This window comes from Rhinolophus sinicus, chromosome 9, assembly GCF_057876585.1.
Source record: "Rhinolophus sinicus isolate RSI-liver-muscle chromosome 9, RSI-T2T, whole genome shotgun sequence".
NCBI classification, from domain to species: domain Eukaryota; kingdom Metazoa; phylum Chordata; class Mammalia; order Chiroptera; family Rhinolophidae; genus Rhinolophus; species Rhinolophus sinicus.
Genome location: NC_142509.1, coordinates 11612985 through 11640756, shown reverse-complemented (window position 1 = coordinate 11640756; position 27772 = coordinate 11612985). Strand labels below are relative to the sequence as shown.

At 37.6% G+C, this 27772-nt stretch overlaps 1 protein-coding gene and 1 pseudogene across 4 annotated transcripts in view; one reads left to right on the top strand and one right to left on the bottom strand.

The window, feature by feature from the left end:
* The window catches only part of ARHGAP32 (Rho GTPase activating protein 32), a 330288-nt gene that overhangs the window by 99290 nt on the left and 203226 nt on the right, over positions 1-27772 (bottom strand). For all 4 annotated transcript variants that reach the window (XM_019713045.3, XM_074321761.2, XM_088800825.1 and 1 more), the window contains 4 exons: positions 20564-20701; positions 17782-17874; positions 6232-6354; positions 4124-4201 (listed from right to left, as the gene is read on the bottom strand). In XM_019713045.3, the coding sequence (XP_019568604.3) occupies positions 4124-4201; positions 6232-6354; positions 17782-17874; positions 20564-20701 (432 nt within the window). The remainder of the gene's footprint in view (positions 1-4123; positions 4202-6231; positions 6355-17781; positions 17875-20563; positions 20702-27772) is intronic.
* Positions 1879-3151, top strand: LOC148757279 (heterogeneous nuclear ribonucleoprotein A1-like; annotated as a pseudogene).

Genomic DNA, 27772 nt, shown 5'->3' with positions numbered 1-27772 from the left:
TCCATGAACATGTAGAACTGACCCCTTAATAGAAAAAAGATAACCCCAGTCTTCTACTTAGTTTTATATTTAATCAAAGACACCAATTATTCATATCAATTAAGAATTCAGAGCACAGCTCTTCAGTCAAGAAGACAGAGTAGGTAAACACTATGCTTGTTTCCTCTCATGACGACACCAAATTACAACTACACTACAGAAGAGCCATCACTAAGAATCACCTGAAGTCCAGATGAACAGAAGTCCTCTAACTTAAGGACATACAAAAGAAATCACATCAAGACTAGTAGGAAGTGCAGAGACGCCAAACAGGTTGGTCCCACACCCACATGTGGTGGATAAAACGAGGGAGGGATAGCTCAGTTGTGAAGGTCCCCCTGAGGAGTGAGGAGTCCCAGCTGCAAACCAGACTCCCCAGGCAATGGTTTCAGTGCAGGGAAGAGAAATCCCCACAACTTCTAGCTGTGAAAATCAGCAGAAATTGTGACTGAACAGGATAGAGGGCAGCTGGAATCCCAGGCGATCCTCCTAAAGAGCCTGCACACGGACATACTTGCTGACAGACTCACTCACTCTGATCTCCAGTGCTGGGCAGCCGCTCAAAAGGCTCCAGGTACATAAGGGGAGGAACTGAGTTGTCTGGCTTCAGAGCAAGGACTGGAGGGGCAGCATTCTCCCAGACAGAAGTACTGGCAGAAGCGACTGTTGTTGTTTTTTTTGCTGAGCTCTAACCCCAACCACCACGCAGACACATGGATCTGAGTCTACATCAACCTAGCTAACACCATTTGCCCCACCCTAATGATTCCCTGAGACCCCTTGCCACCCAAATTGTGTGGCCAACCAAGTTGCTTCCAGTGGCTATTCCATACAAACGACCTGAATTGGCTCATGCTGTGGACTTTCTTAAAATCTTTTAAAGGTTTACAAACCCCAAACAAGCAGCATCTGGTCTTGGCGTGGTCTTGCTAAGCAGTCCCAAGCACGACAATAGTAACAGCCAGCCTCAGTTCACATCTTAGCCAATCCCAGGTACCTCCAAGCCCAACATAAGTGTAAACCATTTGCAGATCACTTTGTAGCTCATATGGAGTGGTCCCAGGGAGGGCATAGGCAGTGGCAGACATTGGCCTGCAACACAGCCCCACCCAAGAGGCTACAGAAACAACACAGCAGATGATGAGCTTCAGACCACACCAGAGCACCACACAACCACCTCTACAAACAACACACAAAAGGGCAGACTACACAGGTACCAGAGCCCTGCTAAAGGAATCATGATCCGTAAGTTGAGCCGCTGCACAACAGCTACTCCACTACAATCATGACCAGTCCTCACAATCAATCAGCCTAAGCGTCAATCCCTCCTACTGACGTGCAAACAGCAACTAAAGCTCAACTGTAACAGAAGAACAAAGAAAACACACAAGGGACACACCTGCAGCATCTGAATCAGGTGACCAGTGAGACTGCACCATTGGGCCCCACAGAACACCTAATACCTAAGGCCACTCTACTAAAACTGGGAGGCATATCAGCCCTACCTAATACATAGAAACAAATCCTGGGAGGCAGCCAAAATGGGGAGACAAAGAAACACAAGCAAAATGAAAGAACATGACAAAGTTCCAGAAGAAGAACTAAACAAAATGGAGACAAGCAATCTACCAGAGTTCACAACACTGGTTATAAGGATGCTCAATGATCTCAGGGAGAACTTAAATAGAGATGGGAAACATAAAAATGGATATAGAAAAGATAAGAATTAGAAATAAAGAATGTAATAACTAAAATTAAGAATACATTAGCGTGCCTTTCTGTCTGTGGATGCCGCTGACTAAGCATCACTAAATCTCCCCTCCCACAGTCGTCTTGTCTAAGTCAGAGTCTCCCAAAGAGCCTGAACAGCTGCGGAAGCTCTTCATCAGAGGTTTGAGCTTTGAAACAACTGATGAGAGTCTGAGGAACCATCCTGAGCAATGGGGAATGCTCACAGACTGTGTGGTGATGAGAGACCCAAACACCAAGCGCTCCAGAGGCTTTGGGTTTGTCACCTATGCCACTGTGGAGGTGTGGAGGGAGTGGATGCAGCCATAATAAATGCAAGACCACACAAGGTGGATGGAAGAGTTGTGGGACCAAAGAGGGCTGTCTCAAGAGAAGATTCTTGAAGACCTGGTGCCCACTTAACTGTGAGAAAGATTTTTGTTGGTGGTATTAGACCCTGAAGAATATCAACTAAGAGATTATTTGAACAGCATGGGAAAATTGAAGTGATTGAAATCATGACTGACTGAGGCAGTGGCAAGAAGAGAAACTTTTTTGCTTTTGTAACCTTTGATGGCCATGACTCTATAGACAAGACTGTCATTCAGAAATACCATACTGTGAATGGCTACAACTGTGAAGTAAGGAAAGCCCTGTCTAAGCAAGAGATGGATGATGCTTCATCCGGTCAAAGAGGATGAAGTAGTTCTGGAAACTCCAATGTGTGTCGAGAGGTGGTTTTGGTGGGGATGACAACTTTGGTCGGGGAGGAAACTTCAGTCGTCGAGGTGGCTTTGGCGGCAGTTGCAATGGTGGAGTATATGGTGGCAGTAGAGATGGCGATAACAGATTTGGTAATGATGGAAGCAATTTTGGAGGTGGCAGAAGATACACTGGTTTCGGCAATTACAACAATCAATCTTCAAATTCTGGACCCATGAAATGAGGAAACTTTGGAGACAGAAGCTCTAGCCTCTATGGTGCTGGCCAATACTTTACCAAACCACGAAACCAAGGTGGCTATGGCGGTTCCAGCAGTAGCAGTACCTATGGCAGTGGCAGGGGTTTTAATTATTGTCAGGAAACAAAGCTCAGCAGGACAAGAGAGCCAGAGAAGTGACAGGAAAGCCACAGGTTACAACAGATTTTGTGAACTCAGCCAAGCACAGTGGTGACAGGGCCTATCTGCTACAAAGAAGGCATGTTTTAGACAATGTTCATGTGTATGGGCGAAAAAACTTGAGGACTGTATTTGTGACTAATTGCATAACAGGTTATTTTAGTTTCTGTTCTGTGGAAAGTGTAAAGCATTCCAACAAAGGGTACTAATACAGATTCTTTTTCCTTTTTTTTGCACCCAGGCTGTTGGATTGCTAAATGTATTAATAGTCTGATCATGATGCTGAATAAATGTGTCTTTTTTTAAACGTTCTGTGTAAAGTTAGTCTACTCTGAAGCCATCTTGGTAAATTACCCCAACAGTATGAAGTTAGAATTCTTTCAGGGTGATGCCAGATTCTATTTGAAATTTATTTATAACCTGCTTGGGCTCAGAAGCCATTGTCTTCAGAAACTTTGGTGTAGCTGAATTGACAGATACTGTGTTGGTGACCTGGAGCTCACCCACATTAAAAGCCTAATAGTTTTTATTTAATATGCAGTTAAAGCTCAAGATACTTATATAATCATTACTAATATTTCCAATTATATAGCATAACCATTTTATTTATGCAGCATTTTAGGAACACTTTTAAAAATAGACTAAAAACAACAGGTTATATATTAAGAATACAATCTTAAGGCATTTTTAGATGCTCTTCTAGTTTTAAAAGATTAAAGGAAATTTTTATTTCCTATGGAAATTACTGCTAGTCAATCTAAATGATGTACTTATCAGGTCTCAAATTATTTAGCAATATATGGAAAAGGAAATAAGACTGCATTAGATTCTGTTGCTGTGCAAGTAGCACATTGTATACATTAATAGTTATAATGAATTTTTAAAGAAAAATATTGATCAAACTGACAATTGTACTGAGAAAACATATATAAATTATGATTTAAAACAATATTAAAAGCAAGGTGGAGTCACAGGCCTGCTAATCTCCAAGTGGTCATCAGGCCTCATACTTTGGCTATATCACCATTTAGAGAAGAAGGAGGAGATTAAAATAACCACAATAGTAACTGAAACAGAAAATCCAAGTTGAATTTTATCTACATTTTTCCATCACTGCAGTTAAAATTTCTGATGATAAAGTTCATTGCCAGTATATGCTGAAAACCAAAATATTACTGAAGAATCAAGAAAAACTGTTTTTTTGAACTTTTCCACACCTAATTCTCCGTTGCCTACCTGAAATCCATGCTTGCCTCTCCACCATGTGCTTAATACTTTGGGGGGCATGTCAATGACGGAAACAATGTCGCCCACCTAGGAAAACAAATTTAAAGTGGAATGATTTTAGTCAACTTTTAAACCAACTGCTATATCTAGAATTTAAATGTGAACTGTAACAAAAAGGTTAAGTACTATTTTATTCTCTGGCTAACTGTTTATGGAAAAACATAATAACGTACTTCTTTCTATTAAGAATTTAATAATCTTAACCATTTGTTAAGGAAAGGTCTACAAAAAGTAAAGTAGTACAAAGACTGTGATCCAATTATCACATGAATAGTAACTTCAGAAAGCCAGAGTTACCGCATAAGATTTTTGAAGGTTAGGCTTCCTCAACACTTCTGTTAGAATTTTGTTATTGCTGTTACTAAAAGTGAATAGATACACTTATAAAAGACAGTTTTAAATACTCATATGTAGAGCAACAGTAGCTTCTATTAATACCACATTTAGTGAGCACTTACTATATGCCAGCTATTGTGCTGAGCACTTGACATTACTTTATCATATAGAAAAGGTATAAGATGTCTACAATTAATGGGTTATTCTTAGTAAGTGTAAAATTTGATGACAATTACACTTCTTTCGATAGTACAGTATAACATTTCCACTATCTACCTTATGACCTTCACTCTAAAACTCAAACTAGTGTGTTTATACAAATTTTTACAAAATAATAAATATAAAATCACAATAATAGTTTTTAATAACATATTTAATGAAAGTTATCTTCTATCAAAATACTCATAAGTGATGATCTCTAATAAAACATAGTTAAGTACTTCAGAAGAATGTTACTACTGTATACAATATTGCTTTAAGAATTTTTCTTTGTACATTCACAATTAATTTTTCAAGTCAGGAAAGTCATCTTCACAGCCTTATTTGCTAACAGACTTGGTATCTTTCAAGATCTACATTCCTTTGTGTACAGAACCTAAAAATTGAGTATGAGAACAGTTTAAATTCTATACAGTAAAAATGTATACTGTTTTTTATTAAATTGAATAAGTGTCAGCATTTTGGTTTTTGTCTATCATTAGCCAATATTAAAAGAAAATTAATTCTCCTTTTGCATCTAAAAGTAAAAAAACATTCATTTCTCTTCTCATCTGTCCTTTAATTCAATCTATGAACAAATAAGAAAAAAGTATCACTGGGTATCATTTCTTTAGGTACTAAAAACAACACAGTGGGGTTGGGGGGGAAGGCTGAGACCTGGCTTTCAAGAAGCTCATAGAGACAAACAGAAAAATTATGACTGAATGTAATTAAGTGATATGTCAGAGATAAGCCATGAGAATGCTTCAGAATGACATTCAACCTAGACTTTGGGTGGGTTTGTATTTGCGTGGAGCAGAGGCAGGAGATCAAGGATGACTTCCTAGAAGAAATGGGAGACACTGAAGCTGAATTTTCAAGGATGACTATAGTCACTTAAATAAAAATAGATGGGTTTCAAGTATACATTTCTATAATACAGCATCTATATACTGCATTGTGTGTTCACCACCCAGAGTCAGTTCTCCTTCCATCACCATATTTACTAAACAATGTCACCCCAATAAATTTAATTAAAAAAACACACACAAAAACAAGAACTACATACAGGGGAAAATTCTTGACATTTTAATTGTCTCTGGACAATGGGATTACAGGTGATTTTCACTTTCTTCTACATATATGATTTTTAAATTTTCTTTAAGGAATTATAGGAATAAATAAGGAAAAGGATAACACAAGTTGTTTTAAAAATTGAGATAATGGAATAGAATGCATATCCATGGAAATTGACTAAAGGAAAAGTTTGGGTCACTAACAGTTCTTCAACATTTAGAAATTTTGGCCAATCAAATGTTATTAATAAAAATAAAACTATTAAAAAATAGATAGATAGATAGAGAGACAGACAGACAGACAGACAGACAGACAGGTATGCCAAGCTATCAGATGATGGGGTATGAAAAACCTGATGCTTTTAATTTAAAAATGATTAAAACAGTTAAAGATGAGGCTGGAAAGATAGCAAACACTGAGCTAACACAGCATCTTTAGGAATTTACCTCTAAGGTCAACTCATCAGGTGCCCGAGCAGTGTACCTCTTGATAACGTGGGCAGCACCAACAGCAGGAGTGTTAATGGATGATTCTTCATGTACTAGAAGGTGATTTCCCTTATTATCAATCTATAACAACAAAAAATGTACTTTGAGATGGTTAAAGACATGGGACTTGCAAAAGTTTCTTGACTATCTATAGGAGATAATCCAATTTGATTTAGGGAAGCTACATACAACCCAAAGAATCTTTTAAAAAAGTGTTGCCATTGCTTGAGTACTTAATATATGCCAATCATTGTGCTATACATATAACATATGATTTAATTTAATCTGCATAACTTTAAAACATATTTATCATTATCATCATTTATAGATGAAGATGCTAAAAATGAAGATGTTATGTAATTTACAAGAGATTAAATAATTTCTCCAAGACCACATAGACAATAATGAAAGAGCAAAGATCTCAATGCAACTTGGCTTGGCTCTAAATTCTACATTCTTTCTACTTTTCATCCTATCTTACCGACTTCCAATGGGAAGACAGAATAGTATAACTCTGCATATACAAATTATGGAAAAATACCTAACAGATTTACTGGACACTATATAACCCAAGATATACTTATTTTTTCCTATTTTGTTTACTTTGTTTTTTAGATTCAACATATAAGTGAAATCACATATTTGTCTTTCTCTGTCTTATTTCACTTAGCATAATAATACCCTCTAGGTCAACCCATATTGTCATAAACAGTAAGATTTTTTTTTATGGCTCAATAATATTCTATTGTATATACTCATATATAAAACACTTCTTTATCCATTCATCTACCAATAGACAGTTAGATTGCTTTCATATCTTGGCTACTGTAAAATAATGCAGCAAAGAACATAGGGATGCATATATCTAATTAGTGTTATGGATTGCTTCAGATAAATACCCAGCAGTGGAATTGCTGAGTCATATAGTAATTCTATTTTTAATTTTTTGAGGAGGATCCATATTGTTTTCCATGTTGGCTGCACCAATTTACAATTCAACCAACCGTGCAGGAGGGTTCCCTTCTCTCCATTCTCACCAACACTTCTTTGATAATTTATTAATGATAGCCATTCTGACAGATGTGAGGTGATATAGTGGTTTTAATTTGCATTTCCCTGATGATTAGTAACGTTCAGCATCTTTTCATATATCTGCTCGTCACCTGTATGTCTTCTTTAGAGAAATGTCTATTCACGTCCTCTGCCCATTTTTTTAACTTAAGTGTTTGTTTTTTTGGTGTTAACTTGTATGAATTCTTTATATATTTTGGATATTAACCCAGTATCAGATGTGTCATTAGGGAATATCTCCCCCCATTCAGTAGGTTGTCTTTTTGCTTTCTTGATGGTTTCCTTTGCTGTGCTTATATCTTTACTTGATATAGTCCCACTTATTTATCTTTTGCTTCTGTTACGCTTCCCCAAGGAGACATACCCCCCACAAAAAAAAAAAAAGTTTCTAAGTGAGGTCTAAGAGTTTGCTGCCTAGGTTATCTTCTAAGAGTTTTACAGTTTCACGTCTTACATTTAGTCTTTAATTCATTTTGAGTTTATTCTTGTATATAGTGTAATAAAGTGGTCTAGTTTAACTTTTCTTTTTTTGCATGTATCTGTCTAGTTTTCCAGCACCATTTGTTGAAGATACTGTCTTTACACCATCACATATTCTTGCTTCCTTTGTCAAAGATGAATTGAACATACAAGTGTGGGTTTATTTATAGGCTCTCTATTCTGTTCCATTGATCTATGTGTCTGACCAGGAAAAATGCTGTTTTGACTGCCAGAGCCTTGTAGTATACTTTGATACCAGGCAGTATAATAACTGCAACTGTTCTTCTTTCTCAATATTACTTCAGCCATTGGGGTCTCTTGTAGTTTCATACAAATTTTGGGATTATTTGTACTAGTTCTGTGAGAAGTGCCATTGGTATTTTGATAGGATTGCATAGAACATGCAGGTGGCTTTGGGTAGTGTGGACATTTTAACAATGTTAATTCTTCCTGTCCAGGAGCACCACACAGCCTTCCATTTATTTGAATGTTCTTCAAATGTATTCTTCAATTGTTTTTGTTTTTAAAGATTTTGATTAAAATATATCTAACATACAATATTATATTAGTTGCAGGTGCACATGATAGTTATTCAACATTTATATCCCGAAAGAAGTGATCACCATGATAAATCCAGCAATCATCTGACACTATACCATGCTATTAGATTATTACTGACTATATTCCCCATGCTGTACATTACATCCTCCACACTTACGAGTATTTGTTTTATACCTGAAACTTTGAATATCTTATTCCACTTTATCTTCTAACCCCTTAATTTTTCAATTACATTTAATATTCAATATTATTTTATATTAATTTCAAGTGTATAGATAGCATAGTGGTTAGACACTTAAATAATTTACGAAGTGATCTCCTTGACTAGTACCCACCTGGCACTATACAATTATTACCATAGTATTGATTCTATTCCCTATGCTTCAGTTTACATTTCCATGACTATTTTATCCTACCAATTTGTGTTTCTTAATCCCTTCACCTTTTTCATCCTGTCCACAAACCCTCCCATATGCCACCCCAATAAACATAGTATCCATCTGACACCATACATATTATTGACTATATTCCTTATGCTATATCCTATATCCCCATGACTACAGTGTAACAACCAATTTGTACTTCTTAATCCCTTCCCCTTTTTCACGCAACCCTAACCCCCTCCTATCTGGTGACCATCAAAATGTTTTCTGTATCTATGAGTTCGTTTCTGTTTTATTTGTTTATTTTGTAATTTAGAGTCCACATACAAGTGAAATCATATAACATTTCCCTTTGGCTGTCTGACTTACTACACTCAGAACAATATCCTCTAGGTCCATCCATGGTGTTGCAGTGGCAATATTTCATTGTTTTTTATGGCTGAGTAATATTCCATTTACATATGTCCCACCTCTTTACCCATTCAATCATTCAGAGACACCAGGATGCCTTCATATCTTGGCTAGTGTAAATAATGCCACCATGAACATATGGATGAGCATGTCCTCTCAAAGTAGTGTTGTCGATTTCTTTGGATAAATACCCAGGAGTGGAATTGCTGAGTCCTTCATTGTCTCTTGTTATAGTCTTTGTTTTGAAGTCTACTTTGTCTGGTATAAGTATTGCTATCTCAGCGTTGTTTGTTTCCATTTTCATGAGGTATCTTTTTCCATCCCCTTACTTTCAGTCTCTGCGTGTCTTTCAATGTGAAGTGAGTCTGTTGTAGGCAACATCTGAAAGACTTCTTTTGTTATCCATTCAGCCCCCAGTTAATTGAAGCATTTAATCCATTTACATTTAAAATAAATGTTGATAGGTATGTAGTTATTGCATTTTATTATTCATGTTTTTACTTTTTTTTTTTGGGTCTTAAAAAAGTCCCTCTAAGGTTCCTTGTAACACTGGTTTGGTGATGATGAACTCCTTTAGATTTTTCTTGTCTGGGAAGTTCTTTATCTGTCCTTCAATTCTAAATGATAGCTTTGCTGGGTAGAGAAATCTTGGTTGTAGGTTCTTTCCATCACTTTTGAATATTTCCTGTCAATCACTTCTGGCCTGCAAAGTTTCTGCTGAGAAATCAGCTGACAGTCTTATGGGAGCTCCCTTGTAGGTAACTAACTGCTTTTCTCTTGCTGCTTTTAAGATTCTCCCTTTGTCTTTACCTTTTAATTCTGTTGTGGCATGGGCCTGTTTGGGTTCATCTTAGTTGGGACTCTGTGCTTTCTGGGCTTGTATGTCTATTTTCTTCACCAGGTTAGTGAAGTTTTCCATCCTTATTTCTTCAAATAGGTTTTAAATTCCTTGCTCTGTATCTTCTCCCTCTGGTGCCCATATAATGTGAATGTTGGTAAGCTTGATGTTGTTCTAGAAGCCCCTTAAACTTTTTTTTTTTTTATTCTTTTTTCTTTGTGCTGTTCTGTTTGGGTGTTTTCTGGTACCTTGTCTTGTAAATTGCTGATTCCATCCTTTGCTTCATCTACTCTATGTTGATTCCCTGCAATGTATTCTTCATTTCAGTTATTGTAGTCTTTTATTTCTGACTGGTTCTTTCTTACATTTTCTATCACCATTTTTATGTTTCCTATCGCTCTGTTGAAATTCTCCCAGAGATCAATGAGCAGCACTCTTATAACCAAGCTTTGGAACTCTGTGTCTGGTGATTGCTTATCCCCATTTTGTTTAGTTCTTTTCCTGCAGCTTTGTTTTGTTTTATTTGGGACGTGTTTGTCTCCCCATTTTTGCTGCCTCCCTGTGTTTGTTTCTATGCATTTTGTACAGATGCTATGTCCCCCAGACTTAGTAGGGTGGCCTTATGTAGTAGGTGTGCTGTGAGGTTCAGTGGTGCAGTCTCCCTGGTCACCTGAGCCATGCAGTCCAGGTGTGTCCCTTGTGTGGGTTGTGTGTGTCCTCCTCTTGTAGTTCAGCCTTGGTTGCTGTTTGCATGTCAATGGGAGGGATTGACCCTCAGGCTCATTGGTTGTGAGGACTGCCTGGGGAGTTTTGGCACAGGGGGTGACCCTGCACAAGGACAGAATCTCAGCAAGGCTCTGGTGCCTGCCCAATCCATCCATTGGGTGTGTTGTCCTTGGAGGCAGCTGGATGATGCTCCAGCTCATTTTGAAGCTGGACACTAGGTGCACCAGCTCCAGGGCCACCTGGGAGGAGATCCGCTGCAGGTCAAGTTCAGGTGCAGCCCATACTCCACCCAGGGCCACCCGGCAGGAGCCACAAATCAATCCACAGATGGCTGCCACCTGCACAATGCTTGGAAGTGCCTCGAGAGGCCAAGCTACAAACCAAGGCTGGCCGCTGCTAGTGCCGGACTTAGGGCTGCTCAGCCAGAGGTATGGGTCACCTGAAGCCAGATGCTGCTTGTTTGGGTTTTGTGAGCCTTTGAGAGATTTTAGGAAAGCTTGCAGCATGAGCCAAGGCAGTGGTTTGAGTAGGCGTGAAATTTGGGTGTAGTGGGGTCTCAGACTCATCAGTGCCTAGCTGATGCATAGTGTCAGCCAGCTTGATGGAGACTCAGATATGGTGGCCACCTGCAACTGCACACTGGGAAGGGCGAGCACTCAACAAAGAAATGATGGCTTACACCAGATTCTCTGCCTGGGAGCAAGCTGCCCCTCCAGCCCTCGTTCTGAAAACAGACAACTCAGTTCGCCACCGTCTGTCCCCTATGCTTCTCCAACTGATGTCCCAGCACTGGAGCTCAGAGTCAGGGATGACATCAGTGAGTAAGTTCATGCTCAGTCCATTTAATAAGAACACCTAGGGTTCCTGCTGCCATCTGTCTCACTCAGCCACAATCTCTGCCGGTTTTCACAACCAGAAATTATGGGGACTTCTCTCCCTGAAACTGGAACCCTGGATTGGAGAGTTTGGTGTGGTGCTGGGACCCCTTACTGCTTTGAGGAGCCTCTGCACTTGAGATATCCCTCCTGATCTTAATGGGTGTGGGACCAGCCCATTCCGCATCTCTGCCCCTCCTACCAGTCTTGAGGTGGCTTTTTCTCTATGTACTTAGTTGTAGGGCTTTGGCTCAGCAAGATTTCAGGTGATTCTCAGTGATGGTTGTTTTGTAGTTTAGTTGCAATTTTGATGTGGTGTAAGAGAAGGTAAGCACAGCATATATCTACTCTGGCATCTTGACCAAAGTTTCTTCAATTCTTACAGTTTTCCAAGTACAGGTGTTTTACCTCCTCTGTATTTTATTGATTGACTGATACAATTTTAAATGGGACTGTTTTCTTAATTTCTCTTTCTGATAGTTCATTATTAGTGTATAAAAAATGTAACTGATTACCGAATATTAATTGTCTATCTTGCTGCTTTACTGAACTCATTTATTTGTTCTAATGGTTTTTGGTGGAATCTAGGGTTCTCTATAGATGATATCATGTCATCTGCAAATAATGGCAGTTTTACTTCTTTCTTTCCAATTTGAATGCCTTTTACTTCTTTTTCTTGTCTCATTGCTGTGACTAAGACTTCCAATACTATGTTTAGTAACAGTTATGAAAGTGGGCATCCTTGTCTTGTTCCTGATCTTAACAAGAACACTTTTAGCTTTTTCCCATTCAGTATGATGTTAGCTGTGGGTTTGTTGTATATGGCTTTTATTATATTGAGGTATGTTCCCTTTATTCCCACTTTGCTGCAAGTTTTTGTCATAAATCGGTGCTGGATTTGTCAAATGTTTTTTCTGCGTCTACTGATATGATCATATGATTTTTTATCTGTCATTTTGTTCATATGGTGTATCATGTTAATTGACTGGTGGTTACTGAACCAACCTTGCATCACAGGAATAAATCCCATTTGATCATGATATATCATCTTTCTCTGTATTGCTGAATTCGGTTTGGTAATTACTTTTTTGAGGATTTTTGCATCTATGTTCATTAGGGATATTGACTTATAATTTTCTTTTTCTTTTTTTTTTTTTTTTTTTGGTAGTGTCTTCCTCTGGTTTGGGTATCAGGGTTATGGTGGTCTTGTAGAATGAGCTTGGCAGCCTACCCTCCTTTTGTATTTTTTTGAATAGTTTGAGGATAGGTGTTAATTATTCTTTGAATGTTTGGTGAAATTCACCTGTGAAGTCATCTGGTTCAGGACTTTTGCTCGTTGATAATTTTTTGTTTACTGATTTGACTGCATTAGTATTTAAAGGTCTGTTGAGATTTTTTATTTCTTCCTGATTCAGTCCTGGAAAACTATGTTTCTAGGAATTTATCCATTTCGTGCTGGTTGCCCAATTTGTTGGCAAGTAATTGTTCATACTATATTCTATAATCCCTTGAATTTCTGTGGTATCAGTTCCCACTTCCCTTTTATTTCTAATTTCTTTATTTGGGCCAGTCTTCTTGTTAGCTTGATGATTTGGGCTAAAGGTTTATCAACTTTGCTTAACTTTTCAAAGAACCAGCTCTTGGCTTCACTGTTTGTTTTTGTTTTTTGTTTTTTTTTGGCTCTCTTTTGTTTACTTCTGCTCTCACCTTTATTGTTTCCTTCATTTTACTCACTTTAACATTTATTTGTTCTTTTTCTAGTTCCTTTAGATGTAAGGTTAGGCTGTTTCTTAAGGTAAGCCTATATTGCTATGAATTTTCCTCTTAGAACTGCTTTTGCTATATCCCATAGATTGGGGTCACTGTATTTTCAATTTCGTTTGTCTCTAGGCATCCTTCGATTTCTTCCTTACAAATGCGTAAACACATTTATTGTTTAGTAGCATATTATTTATAGACTCCACACGTTCGTATGTATTTCAGTTTTCTTTTAATAACTTATTTTAGTTCCATACTATTGTGATAGGAGAAGATGCTTGATATGGTTACAATCTTCTTAAATTTATTGAGTCTTGTTTTTTGACCTAACATGTGGTTTATCCTGGAAAATGTTTTATGCACAATTGAAAAGAATGTATATTCAGCAGCTTTTGGGTGAAATGCTCTATAACTCAATTAAGTCCATCAGGTTTAATGTTTCATTTAAGTCTGCTCTTTCCTTGTTGATTTAATGTCTGGATGATCTATCCATTGATGTCAATGGGATGTTAAAGTGTTTTACTATTAGTTTTTTACTGTTAATATCCCTTTATGTCCATCAATATTTGGTTTACATATTTAGGGGCTCCAGCACCAGGTGCATAAATGTTTATAAGAGTTATATCCTCTCGTTGATTAATACTTTATCAATATGAAATGTCTTTCTTTGTTTCATGTTATAGCCTTTGTTTTAAAGTCTATTTTGCCTGATATAAGTATTACCACTCCAGCTTTTTTTCATTTCCATTTACATGAAATCTTTTTCCATTCCTTAGTTTCAGTCTATGTTGTCTTTTGATCTGAAGTGGGTCTCTTGTAGGCAGCATATGCTCAGGTCTTTGGGTTTTTTTTATCCACTCAACTACCCTATGTCTTCTGATCAGAGTATTTAGTCCATTTACATTTAAAGCAATTATTGATAGGTTAGTAGTTATTGCCATGTTATTATTTTCTGATTGTTTTTGTAGTTTCCTGTTTCTTTCTCTTATTCTCTTGTTCCTTTCGCTTTTATGTTGATGACTTTGAATAGTATTGTGTTTGGATTCCATTCTCTTTTATTCTTGATACCTCAACAGATTTTGGGATGGAGGTTACCATGTTCTTCATATATACCAAGTTATGTGTATAGCAGTCTATTTTAAGTTGATGATTGCTTAAGTTTGAAGACATTCTAAAATCATTACCATTTTTACTCACCACTGCCATACTTATGTTTTTGTCATATTTTTTTCTTTCTTTCGTGTGTGTTTGTGTGTGTATCCCTTAATTTGCTGTTGTAATACATACGATGTTCCTCTTTTAGCTTTTAATTTTTGTACTGGCTTTATAGTTCGTTGATCCACTGCTTTGCTTAAATGTTTGCCTTTGTCAGTGAAACCTTTTTTCTTTCTTATATTTTATTATTCATATTTTTTAATCTTATCTACTTAAAGAAGCTCCTTTAACACTCCTTGTAGTACTGGTTTAGTGGTGATGAACTCTTTTAGCTTTTTCTCATCTGGGAAGCTCTTTATCTGTCTATTGATTCTAAATGATAGTCTTGCTGAGTACAGCAATTTTCACTGTACATCTTTGTTTTCATCAATTTAAATATTTGTGCCAATCCTTTCTGGCCTGCAAATATTGTTGATAAATCAGCTGACAGTCTAACAGGCACTCCCTTATAGGTAACTAACTGCTTTTCTCTTGCTACTCTTAAGATTCTCTTTGTCTTTTATTTTTGGTACTTTAATTATGATGTGTCTTGGTGTTGGTTCACTTTGTTTGGGACTCTCTGAACTTCCTGGACTTGTATACCGTCTTCTTTCACCAGGATAGGCAAATTTTCTGTCATTATTTCTTCAAATAGGTTTTTAATCCCTTGCTCTCTCTTTCCCATCTGGCACTCTTATGATGTGAATGATGTTGTCCCAGAGTTCCCTTAAACTACCCTCATTTTTTAAAAATTATTTTCCTTTTCACTGTTCTAATTGGGTATTATCCAATACCAATTATCTAATTGGGTATTATCTTGTTCTCCAGATCACTGAGTCAATCCTTTGCTTCATCTAATCTGCTGTTGATTACATCTAATATAGTCTGCATTTCATTGTTCATTTCTGACTGGCTTGTTTTTACCTTTTTTTTTAATCTCCTTTATTATGTTTTCTATCTCTTTGTTGAAGTTCTCACTGATTTCATCTATTCTCACACTGTGTTCATTGAGCATCTTTATAACAAGTCTTTTAATCTTTATTATCTAGTAGATTGCTTATCTCCATATTATTCAGTTCTCTTTCTGGAGTATTGTCCTGTTCTTTCATTTGGGACTCTTTTTCCTTTTGGTTTCATTTTGGCTGACTCCCTGTGTTTGTTTCTGTGTATTAGGTAGATCTGCTATGTCTACCGGTCTTGACAGAGTGGCCTTATGTAGAAGTTGTCCTATAGGATCCATGGTGCAGTCTCCCTGTTCACCTGAGCTGGGTGCTCCAGAGGTGACCTCTGTGTGGGTTGTATGTGCCGTCCTGTTGCAGCTGAGCCTTGATTACTGTTGGTACATCAGTGGGTAGGGCTGACCTTGACTCAAGCTAAGTGCCTGTGAGGGTTCGCCATGACTACAGTGGAGAATCTGCTGTGCAAGGGATGACTCCACAGAGTGGGAGTAGCTTTAGAGAGACTCCAATGCCATCCTTTAGAGTCCATCCTTTGGGTGTGTCATTTGAGGAGCTGGTTGGGTGGTACTCTGGTGCGGTCTGAAGCTGGACACCAGATGTGTTGGTTTTGGAGCCTCTTCGGAGGGGCTCTGATGCAGGCCAATATTAACCACCACTTGTGCTGAGCCTCTCGGTAGAAACTACAAAGTGACCTAATCCCTTTGTTAGGGATTAGGTTTGTTGCCACTTGTGCTGGACCTGGAGGTGCTTGCAAGAGGCTATGCTATGCTATACTGAGGCCAGCTGCAAGGTTTGGGACCCTTTGGTGGGCAACACGATGTGAGTTGAGACCAGCCACCAGTTGTGCCCAGCTTGTGCCCACTTAGTTGAAGCTTTGTTTCAGGCCAAGACTAGCCACTACTTACGTTAGACTTGAGGATGGAGACACCTGATGTGAGTTACAATGCAAGTTCAGACTGATCACAGCTTGTGTTGGGCTTGAGGACTGTTAGCAATAACTCCAAGGCATACTGAGGACAGCAGCTGCTCGTTTGGGATTTGTGGAACTTTGAGACATTCGGGGAACATCCACAGCATGAGAAAAGGCAGACTGCTTGTGTGGAGGACCTGCTGGAAGAGGCTTAGTTCAGCTGGCCAAGTTGGGTTGGGAGCGGTCTCCGGGAATCACTAGGGCCAGGTGAACAATATTAGCCATATTCACGGAAAGTTCAGCTTTCGCACTGTCATGTGTTGGGAAGGCTGGGTAGAAGTAGAGTTCAACAAACGAAAAATGTCACTTGCTAGCTAGCACTTCTCTCCAGGGACAGAGTTGCCCCAGTATCTGCCACTCCATCCTTTGCCCTGAAGTTAATCAATTTAGCTCCTCCCCATATGTCCCTGGCACTTTTCAAGCTGCAGCCCCTGTGCTGGAGCTTAAAGTGAGTGTGTTTTTGATCAAAGGAGTCTGTGCATGGGTTCTTTAGGAGGAATGCCTCAGACTCCAGCATTCCTTCATCTTTCACAGATGTAATCCCCACTGGTTTTCACAGCCAGATGTTATGGTGATTCCTCTTCCCAGTACTGATGCTTCTGACAGGGAACTCTGTGTGGGGCAGGAAACACTCACTCCTCAGAGACGACTTCCATTAGCAGAGATATCCCTCCCAATAGTTAATCGCCATACTGTGGGTGTGGGACCTGTCTGTTCGTGGCTCTGCCCCTCCTATCAGTCTTGATGTGGCTTCTTCTTTATGTCCTTAGTTATACGAATTCTGTTTAGCTAATCTTCAAATGGTTCTCAATGATGACTGTTCTATGATTTAGCTGTTAACTCTGATTGTGAGAGGAGGCGAGCACAGAGTTTACCTACTCCACCATCTTGACTGGAAGTCACTCAAGACTTATTCTTAAATCAGATCCTTTAAAAGGTTCATTGTCTCTTGTTCATAAACAATAGAAAAATATTTTCAACTACTAAGTCAATTGAAAATATGCATATACCTGTCTAAATGTATACAATAATACATTAAACACCAAAATAACAGGTACTGCTGCAATTCATAAAACAATATTAAAATTAGTTATCTAGATTATCAAATAAAGATTTGACATGAAAAATATTTAATATGTCACATATCTGTCCTTCCAGAAGATGAATAAACTCCATTTCTTCAATGCTTGAAACTGAATAGCTATCAAAATCAAACTAACATTAAATTTGTTAAGTAGACAATTTAAAAATAAACTTTAATAAGAGGTGAATTATATAATACCTCCATCCAAGTAAGGGCAGGTCCACAATTGATCTTGTTGCCAGCAATAGCGGAAAGGCGGGACAGGTAAGCCATAAGCATCTGAGTGACGGACTAAAGAGAAAAAGAAGATTCAGTGGTTAAGTCAGAGAAAAGATACTATACTCTCTCTCAGAGGAACTACTGTAAATTGGTTGTTTCTAAGGGGAAAAATCTACAGATTTTTCAGCATTTTAATACTGCAGAGAATTCTTCAGAGGCTTAACAGTTCCATGAACTGAAACTACGGCACTTACATAGTAATTCCATCTTGTGTAGAATTTTAACTTTTAGCCTCTCATCAAGGGATATATACCATTTTATAGTTTCTAATTTTATTGCTTTCTGTCTCTATTTTTGTAACGAAAATGTAAAAGATTATTATAGCTTTTCTGCTATAATTGGCTTTTCTGCCCAGTTTCCTCCAGCTATTCTGAAACTCTTTCTCTGACTTACTGTAATCTTCCATGCACTCAGCTATGACAGGACAGCCATGTTCATGCATGATCCCACACCATGGGTCAGCTGATTAGTCCAGGAATGTGAAGGAACAAGAGATGGCCTAACAAAGAGTTACTGCGGGAATTAGGAACTGGAATACAAATTTTCAGCTCAATCTGGCTGCTGTCTTAAAAGAGCTAAAAACCTGGGACCTGTTGGTAGTGACCACATTCTGAGACAGTACGAGAGAGAAAAATGCAACATAGAGGACAGAGATGAGAAATGGAGATCGAGTGTTCTGGGTTTTCTATAATAGAAAAGAATCTATGGTTTTAAGACATTCTTGAGACTCTGTTGCAGTATTAGTTCTTACATGACCGATAATGTCACTGCTTTGCCTTACCTAGTTAATTGCCTTGGAATTAATTATAAATTTGAAATGGCTTCCCCTCAGGATGTGGAACATATTTTGCACTGTTTTCAAGCATCCGTTTTGGCTGCAAATCAGTCTAACGACAACACAATTCTTGTTCTTTTGAGAAAATCTGTTTTTTGCTCTCTAGAAGCTTTTTGGGTTTTCTGTTTTGGCATTTTGCAATTTCACTACATGTTTTTAGATATGTGTCTTTTCACTCATTATATTAGCACTTAAATGGGCCCATTTAATCTGAAAACATGCCTTTCTTTAGCTTTAGGGGATTTTCTTATATTAATTTTTAGTTACTTCCGTCTACTCTTTTCTCTGATAACTCCAATGACAGGGAAGTGGGATCTCTTCTCCATGATTCCCAACTACTCTCTCACAACTTATATTTTTATCCCTTTTGGGGCTGTAATCTTATGAAGCTTGATCTTCCAGCTCACTAATTCTCTCTTCATTGGTGTCTATTTTGAATGTAATCCAGCTACTCAGGTTTGCAATCATTAAAATTAATTTAAATGATGATATGTTCATTTCTAAGACTTCTGGTTATTTTATTTTTGTAAAACTCTGCTTTCATTTCATGAATGTGACTGCCTTACTTTCTCTCTAAAGATAATAATCATGCTCCTCAAAGCCCTCTGTTTGCTCTTCTCAGTTATTTTGTTCAGTTATGTGCCACTTAACTGACAAGGATATGTTCTGAGAAATACATCCTTGGGCAAGTTTGTCATTGTGTGAACATCAGAGTGCACTTACACAAACCTAGATGGTATAACCTACTACACACCTAGGCTATATGCTATAGCCTATTGCTCCTAGGCTACAAACCTGTACAACAAGTTATTATTCAAAACAAAACAAGATTAAATCAAACACAAGAGAAAATGATGCAATCAAGAGACAAGGTAAACATGAGCTGAATGAGGCTGCTGCCAGCATAACACAACATACTGTTTTGGGGCAAACTTTTTTTAAGTAGAAAAAGTACATTAAATCAATGATTAAAAGTATATTATTAAAAAAAGAAAAAGAAAAAAAGCATATTATAGTAAATACATAAATCATTAAGATATTTGTTTATTATCATGATCAAGTATTATGTATTGTACATAATTGAACATGCCATACTTTTATGAGTGGCAGCACAAGTTTGTTTACACCAGCATCACCACAAACACTTCAGTAATGCATTTCTCTATGATGTTATGATGGCTACTGTGTCACTAGGCAACAGAAAAAAGTTCAGCTCCGTTATATTATGGGACTTCTGTCATATATGCAGTCCATTATTGAGCTAAATATCACCAGGCAGTGCATGAGTTTTTATATATAAGATTTCTAGTTTATCTATCTTCTGCAGTCCTCTTGTACATGCATCTTATTCTATATTTCATGCCACCAAAAGTCCTATCCCATCTACTTTCAAATATTCCTCACAATTCTGATTCCCTAATGGTTCTTTTTATTTCTTGATGTTATAAAAAATCTCCTCCCTTTTACTTATGTAAATCTTTTATATTTTTACTATAATTTTTTTACGGGAGTGGAGATGGATGCATAGACACAGTCTGCCATCATAAACAAAAAAACAGCATTGTTTTAATATGCATTTCTTTGATAATTGGTGAAGTCAATGTCTTTCCATATTTTTGCTTTCATATTATATACTCTCTTTGGAGACTGGTCTACTCATAAATATTGCCCACTTATATATTATGATATGAGGTTTTTCCTTATAAAATTTACACTGAGTCTCCTTTATTAAACATCCCACATAGCATTATTAATTTCTCAGTCATGCAATAATTAAATAATCCCAGGAATCATCCTGAATGTTCAATGTAAGCTTTTATTTAGTATACAGGCAAAAATTTCTGCTAATTTATATATAGTGATTACCTCCGGACTGTCCTTCAGGGCATCAGAACGGGGAAGCTCTGAGAGCTGGGAGAATCGTCGGTCATAAATACATAGATGAAGATGTTTATCAAGCACTCGAAAATCTTCATAACTTCTTTTAACAATCCAACTTTTGCCCTACGGATAAGAAAAAAAGACTTCTATAATTCATCTCTATTAGGAAATGCTTATGAATCAGGCCGTATTCTGAAATGTTATTTCATTCTTGAGTTTTTATAATTTCTAACAAAAAGTTTCTATTAACTTAATAGTAAACAGTTCAACTCCAAAACAATCTAGTAAGTTATATTACATTAGAAGGTTAATAATGGCAAATAACTCTCCATTAACCCTCTTCCCACCATTGATCAAAGTCCACTGGCTCTATTTGGGAATAACTGTTAGACGGTTAAGAGAGCGTTTGACCTTAAACCCACAGAAAGAACCATAAAATAATTTTGGGTGAGAGAATACTATCAAAAACTAAAGACAAATAAAATCAGGTTATTGGTTAGTTATCACCAACATTTTCTGTGACTGAGATTGAAAATATACTAAAAAATTAGGACTACTTAAGTCTTCATCTATAAGGATGTGATATGTATATATTACCTAGAACCCATTATTTCTCCTCACTTCTCAGGGTTTCTTCCTTTCCTTGCCCAATCTCACAAAATCACTAAAAATGAAAACTTACATACTATCTTCTAATTTCCCCTTGAATCTATCACTTCCTTATAGCCACAGCTTTAGTAAGGATTGACATGATTTTATACTTGGAATATTGCTGATGCTCCTTGCCTTTTATCTTCTCCCCTGTTCCCCTCCCCTATAATGCAAAAACACAAAGCTTACCAAATCACACTGCCAAAAATCCTTAAAAAGTTGCCATGGTCAACAAGGATAAACATGTCCCGAATGCACACCATTTAGTTTTGCAATTTAATCTAGGTTTGTATGGAGACTTTCATATCATAAAAATCTGGAGGGACTAGGAGAATAAGCCTCCAGCGTAACCATCTCAGAATGGAAGACAACACTTTAGTGTAGTTCTTCTCCCTTTGCCTCAGCCAAATGGGGCAGAAACAGAAGGTATCACTTCACAGGAAAGGTGAATTCTAAACACAGGTATGTTGAAAACTAACATGATAAACTTGTCTAATCCTGCTTTGGACAGCAATTCTCCATTATGTAGATCTTCTCTTTCAGGGGGTTGTTAGAATGAAATAAGAGACTAGATGAGGCAAACTCTTTTGAGGAACAGTATGCTACTCTTAAAGTCCCTATTCCAAGATATGCTAGTGCAACCAATCTGGAATGGGATCCAATTAATTCTAATAATCAGACTAAATTGGGGACCATTGATCCACAGGATTAAGTCCAAACATATTTGCACATATCATGGCTTTCATCACCTGGTCACCTGAGTCCTGTCTAAATTGATAGTCTGATAACAATCGCTATTCCTCCATACCCTTTCTTTGCTTCCAGTTATGCTCAATTACTTCCATTTCTTCAATTTATGAGATGTATTTTCCTTTTCTTGACTCCATGATTTTTCAGTGGTATTTCTTTTGCCCTGGAAAGTCACTCTTTTACTCTTGGCTAAAGTAAGCTCCCTTGTATTCTCAATTCAATAGATGCCTTCTACCAAAGCTTTCCTGAATGACCACAGAGAGTTAAATACTTGTTCTTTTGGGATGACAAAAAAAATAAAATAAACATAAACATAAAAATAAACAACAAAGGCAGAAAAAATAAAGACAAACTTCTAATCACGAAGTGGCAATTATTTTTTCTTTCACACTTAGACGCATTAAAAATTATGCAACACTTCAAATACCAGGAAAAGTACAAAAACTAATTTAACACATACCTATGTCTCTATCACAGAGATTAAACATATGTTGACTTTTGGTTTTAAAGCTGGATTTTTTTTTTAAAAGAATCAATTATTACAGAAATAAAGCTCCATTCTCTCTCCTGTTCTTCTTCTAAAAGTAAGAAATGGAGTTGATGTGTATTGTTATTATGCATACATGCATGTTTCATATCTTTAATATATATTAATATATCCATAAATAATGTACATTATTGTTTTGAATCTGTATATAAATTGTATCATATGATTCACATCTTTTTGAACAGGAATTTTCACTTCACATCATGTTCATGTTTTTCCATGTTGATACAGATAGCTTTATTATTAGATAAATACTGAAGTGTAATTTATCATAGGAATAAAACCCCAATTTATTTTTTCATTCCCCTATGAAAGAGGAGTATTTCACACGTGGCATTTTTGCATGAAGTGCTACAATGAACATTTTCATGTCTCAAACATGATGGATGTTCAAGAGATTCTCCACAGGAGCTGTCTGCAAATGAAACTCCTATTCATAATGTATGACCACCATCAACTTTACTTCAAATTTGCAAAACTGGTCTCCAGAGTGATAATACCAATTTGGTGTGAATTGCCTATTCCTAACCAAAAACCAGTTCATTTTTTCCATTAAAATTATGGCTTTTACGCTACTTTGAAAAAATATAAGCACCCCTATGTTTATTGCAGCGCTAGCTGAGACTTGGAAACAACCAAAATGCCCATCGGTACAAGACCGGATTAAGAAACTGTGGTACATTTATACAATGGAGTATTACTCAGCCAAAAAGAAGAATGAAATCTTACCATTTGCAACAATATGGATGGACCTAGAGAATATTATGCTACGTGAAATAAGTCAGACAGAGAAAGACAAATACCATGTGATCTCACTTATACGTGGAATCTAAAGAATAGAATAAATGAGCAAACTAGTCAAAAACAGTCTCAGAGATATAGCAAAAAAACTGAGGGTTGCTAGATGGGAGGGAGATGGGGATGAGGGAGAAGGTGAGGGGATTTGAAAGCACAAATTAGTAACCACAATATTGCCACGGGGATACAAAAGACAGTTTGGAGAATATAATCAATAATGTTGTAAAGATTTTATAGGGTATCCGATGGACACTTGTGTTATTAGGGAGACCACTTCATGGATAGTGTAGATGCCTGACCACTGCACAGTGTACACCTGAAGCTAAAGCTGAATATAATGAATGTCAACTATAATTATATATACACACACACACACACACACACACACACACACACACACACATATATGGTCACAGGATGTGGAGTACAGCATAGGGAATAGTCAATAGAATTATAACAGCTTTATACGATGTCAGAGGGTAGTAGATTGGGGGAGGGGATTATCACTTCGTGAGGGGTGTACATGTCTAACTATTACATTGCTTTGTACACGTGACCCTAATTGTAAGAAAAATTTTTAAATGATAGCTTTTAATTATTAGTTTATAGGAGATTTTTTTTCTTTGCTTGCTTGTTTGCTAATATGTTGGAGGGGATCCTCTTTTATCATTTATATACTGTACTGCAAACATCTACTCCACGTTTGGGACTCTCACCTGAGATTACAGTGTATTGTCAAAAGAAGTAACATAAGATTTTATTTCCTTCTCTATGGATCTAATCAGACTAAGTAGGTTGCTCAAAATCTCACATAAGTATGTGAAAGAGCAGGGATTAAAATAAGTGTCATATTAAATCATTTAAATTTGCATTTGGATAAGGTCTTGCTGCCATCATCCACAGTATTTTAAATTTATCTATTCTATCTTCTGATTTTGATTTGGCCTGTACTATTTTTTTAAATGTTTATAGATACCATTAGGTACAGCACAGCAAGCCTTATAGCTTTACCAAATCGTGAAATAAAGAAACAGCTAAAAACTAGACTCTAGGATCATAATGTCCCAATTGTGAATCCTGACTGTTTAAGAATTAAATGAAATACATTAATATGAAGTGCTTAATAGAGTACCAGGTAATAGAAATGGCTCAATACATGTTAGTGTGGGGAGCCATGGTTACAGGAAACACTGAGCTTTACAGAATGGCTCGGTTTATGCTACCTGTTTCCTCCCCCTGAGGCAATTGTCTCTGCCTGCACCTGAGGGGAGCTTGAGCTTGTAAGCTGCTGAGGAATTTGGTGGGAGCGGCCAGTTGGACACAGAAGGCTGATGCCTATCAGGGCAATTGATAAGATAATTACTTGTGAGAGTTTCGGTGAATGTTGTATCCTCTATGTGAAAGTTAAATAATTTACATTTGTTATGTTAATACATACTTGCACGTGCTCAAACTGCTTATATGGGTGCAGTAAAATAAACTTAGTGTCTTCAGGATCACTGAAGTCCGTGATCGCCATCATATGTGAGAGTGTCTTTTATTCATTCCCACTCCCCCATTCGGGAACCTATCGACTTGTGGCGGCTGGCCCATCACATGTTAGCCATTACTATTCTTTATTAATGTAACACACTTTTTCTGGGCTGAACATATCACAATTAGGGAACAAAGATTCAAAACAAAATCTCAGGATATTTAGCGGAACAAATGACTGGTCACCAAAAGCTCAGCAAATAAAAGGACAAAAATAAATTCTTATTGATTACTTTTAAACATACCAGTTTCAACCAAGGAAGAGATAATATATCTTCAAAGGTCAGTGGTTGTTTTCCATATTGATTGAAATATTAACTGCAGTTTTGGAGAGTAAATTTTTAATTTTAATATGAAGATTTTATATAAATTATAAATTTTACATAAATTATAAATTTTATAAATTTAATGGAGAAAGATGTACAATGCTAGCACTAATGAAAAGAAAATGGAAGTAGCTACATTAATTTCACATAGACCCAGCTTCACACCAAGGAAAGTTGTCAGGGAAGAAGGGCATTACATAATAATAAAAGGGATACATCTCCAAGAAGACAACAATCCATAATGTGTATATATCTACAACAGAGAATCAAAATATGTGAGGCAAAAACTGATAGAACTGCAAGAGGAAATAGATGGAGAATTACAGTTGGAGAATTCAACATCCCTCAAACAGAAATGGACAGATCCAGCATTTGAACTCAACATTAAATGTATATAATAGACAGCTATAGATTACTATATCCAACAACATCCCTCTCAAGCTCACTGGGATCACTGCCAAGATGCACCACACTATGGGCCATAAAACAAATGTTAACAAATTTGAATTTTAAATACAGTGTCAGGGATTTGAGTGAAAGGCCAAAAGAAATCAGAATCTCCAGAATGGAACAAAAATTCAAAATGCCTTCACAAGAAACATCCACTGTGAAGGAACCCAGCAAAATAAACTCTAATAATAATACTGCAGTATTGGATTTCCGATCAAGATGGTAGAGTAGAAAAATGGTGTGCTCACATCCTCTCACAACCACATCAAAATTACAACTAAACAACAGAACAACCATCACTGACAATCGCCTGAAGTCTAGCTGAACCAAAGCCCTTCAACTAAAGACCTACAGAAGAAACCACCTTGAGACTGGTAGGAGGGTCAGAACACAGAATGGGTTGGTCTCACATCCGCATGTGACCATTAAAAACAGAAGGAATATCTCAGCTGCAGAGGTTCCCCCCACCCCCGATGAGCAAGGGGTCCCAACCACACAACGGGCCCCCAAACCCAGGGTTCTAGTGCCGGGAAAAGAAGTTCCATAACTTCTGGATGTGAAAACCAGTGGAGACTGTGGCTGAGTGAGACAAGGGTAGCTGGAGTCCCAGGTACTCCCCATAAAGGGCCCACACACAGACTTACTCACTGAGGGAATGACTGTCTCTCAGCTCCAGAGTTGGGATAGCAGCTTGAAAGACGCCAGGGATATATTGGGGAAAATTGAATTGTCTGGCTCCAAGAACAGGGATGGAGGGGCAACTTTCTCCTGGACGGAAGAACTGGCGGAAGCCACTGTTTCTTTGTTGAGCCCTTTCTACTCTTGGCGTGTAGACACCAGTAGTTGTCATATCTGAGTTTCCATCATCCTGGCTAATACTGTTCCCCCCACCCTAGTGATTCCCTGAGTCCCGGCCACACCCAATGTTGAGGCACAACCAAGCCACTTCCAGTGGCTTTTCCATACAAATAGCCTGTCATGGCTTATGCAGCAGACTTTCCCATCTCTCAAAGGTTCCCAAAACCCACACAAGGATCATCTGACTTTGGTGTGTCCCATACTTCTGGCTGATCAGCCCTAAGGCTGGCACTGGACACAGTCAGCTTCAGTTTGTGACATGGCCTCCCAAAGCACCAACAAACCCAGAGCAAGTGGTGGACTGCTTTGTGGCCCATGCCAGGTGGCCCTGGGCAGGGCACAGGATGAGGCTATAATTGGCCTGCAGCAGGAACCCTCCCAGGAGGCCCTGGGGCTGGTACACCCAGTAACCAGCTTCAGACTGAGCCAAAGCATCACCTGGCCCCCTCCGAGAATGACACACCCAAAGAGCAGACTGGGCAAGCACGAGAACCCTGCTAAAGAGAATCCTGCTCTGTAGGGTCAGGCCTTGCACAACAGTTCCTCCATTGTAGTCATGGCCAGGCCATGGTGTCAGATGGGTACTAGATTTATTAGGGTGGATAGATGGGAGGAACTTTGAAGGTCTGGGTGAAAAAAGTGAAGGGATTAAGAAGTACAAAATAGTAGTTACAAAAGTCATGGGGATGCAAAGTAAAACATAGGGAATATAGTCAACAAAATGGTAATAACTATGTATTGTGCTCGGTGGGTACTAGTCAGAGGGATCACTTCTTAAGTTACATAAATGTCAAATCATATGCTGTACACCTGAAATTAATATAAAATAATACTGAATGTCAACTGTAATTGAAAAATTTTAAAAGGGAAAAGGTTCAAATTTCCGGGTATAAAACAAGTAAGTCTGGGGGACATAATTTACAGCACAGGAAATATAGTCAGCAATATTGTGATAGATGGTATGGAGTGAGATGGTTGCTGGATTGTCATGGTGATCACTTCTTTATGTATATAAATATTGAGTAACTATGGTGTACACCTGAAACTAATATAATATTGTATGTTAGCTATATTTTAATAAAAATCTTCTAAAAAATAATACTGCAGTATCAAATACTTTGGTTATAATGAAAATCCCAAACTGTCAGTGTTCACCAGCTAAGTTCCCGGGTGTCAACACAAGAGATTGGGCTTCCCAGCAGCTGCAGACCAACTCCATCAAAAACTACTTTCAGCCATCCACCAAAAAAAGGGAAAGAAATAAAGAAAATCATGAAATTT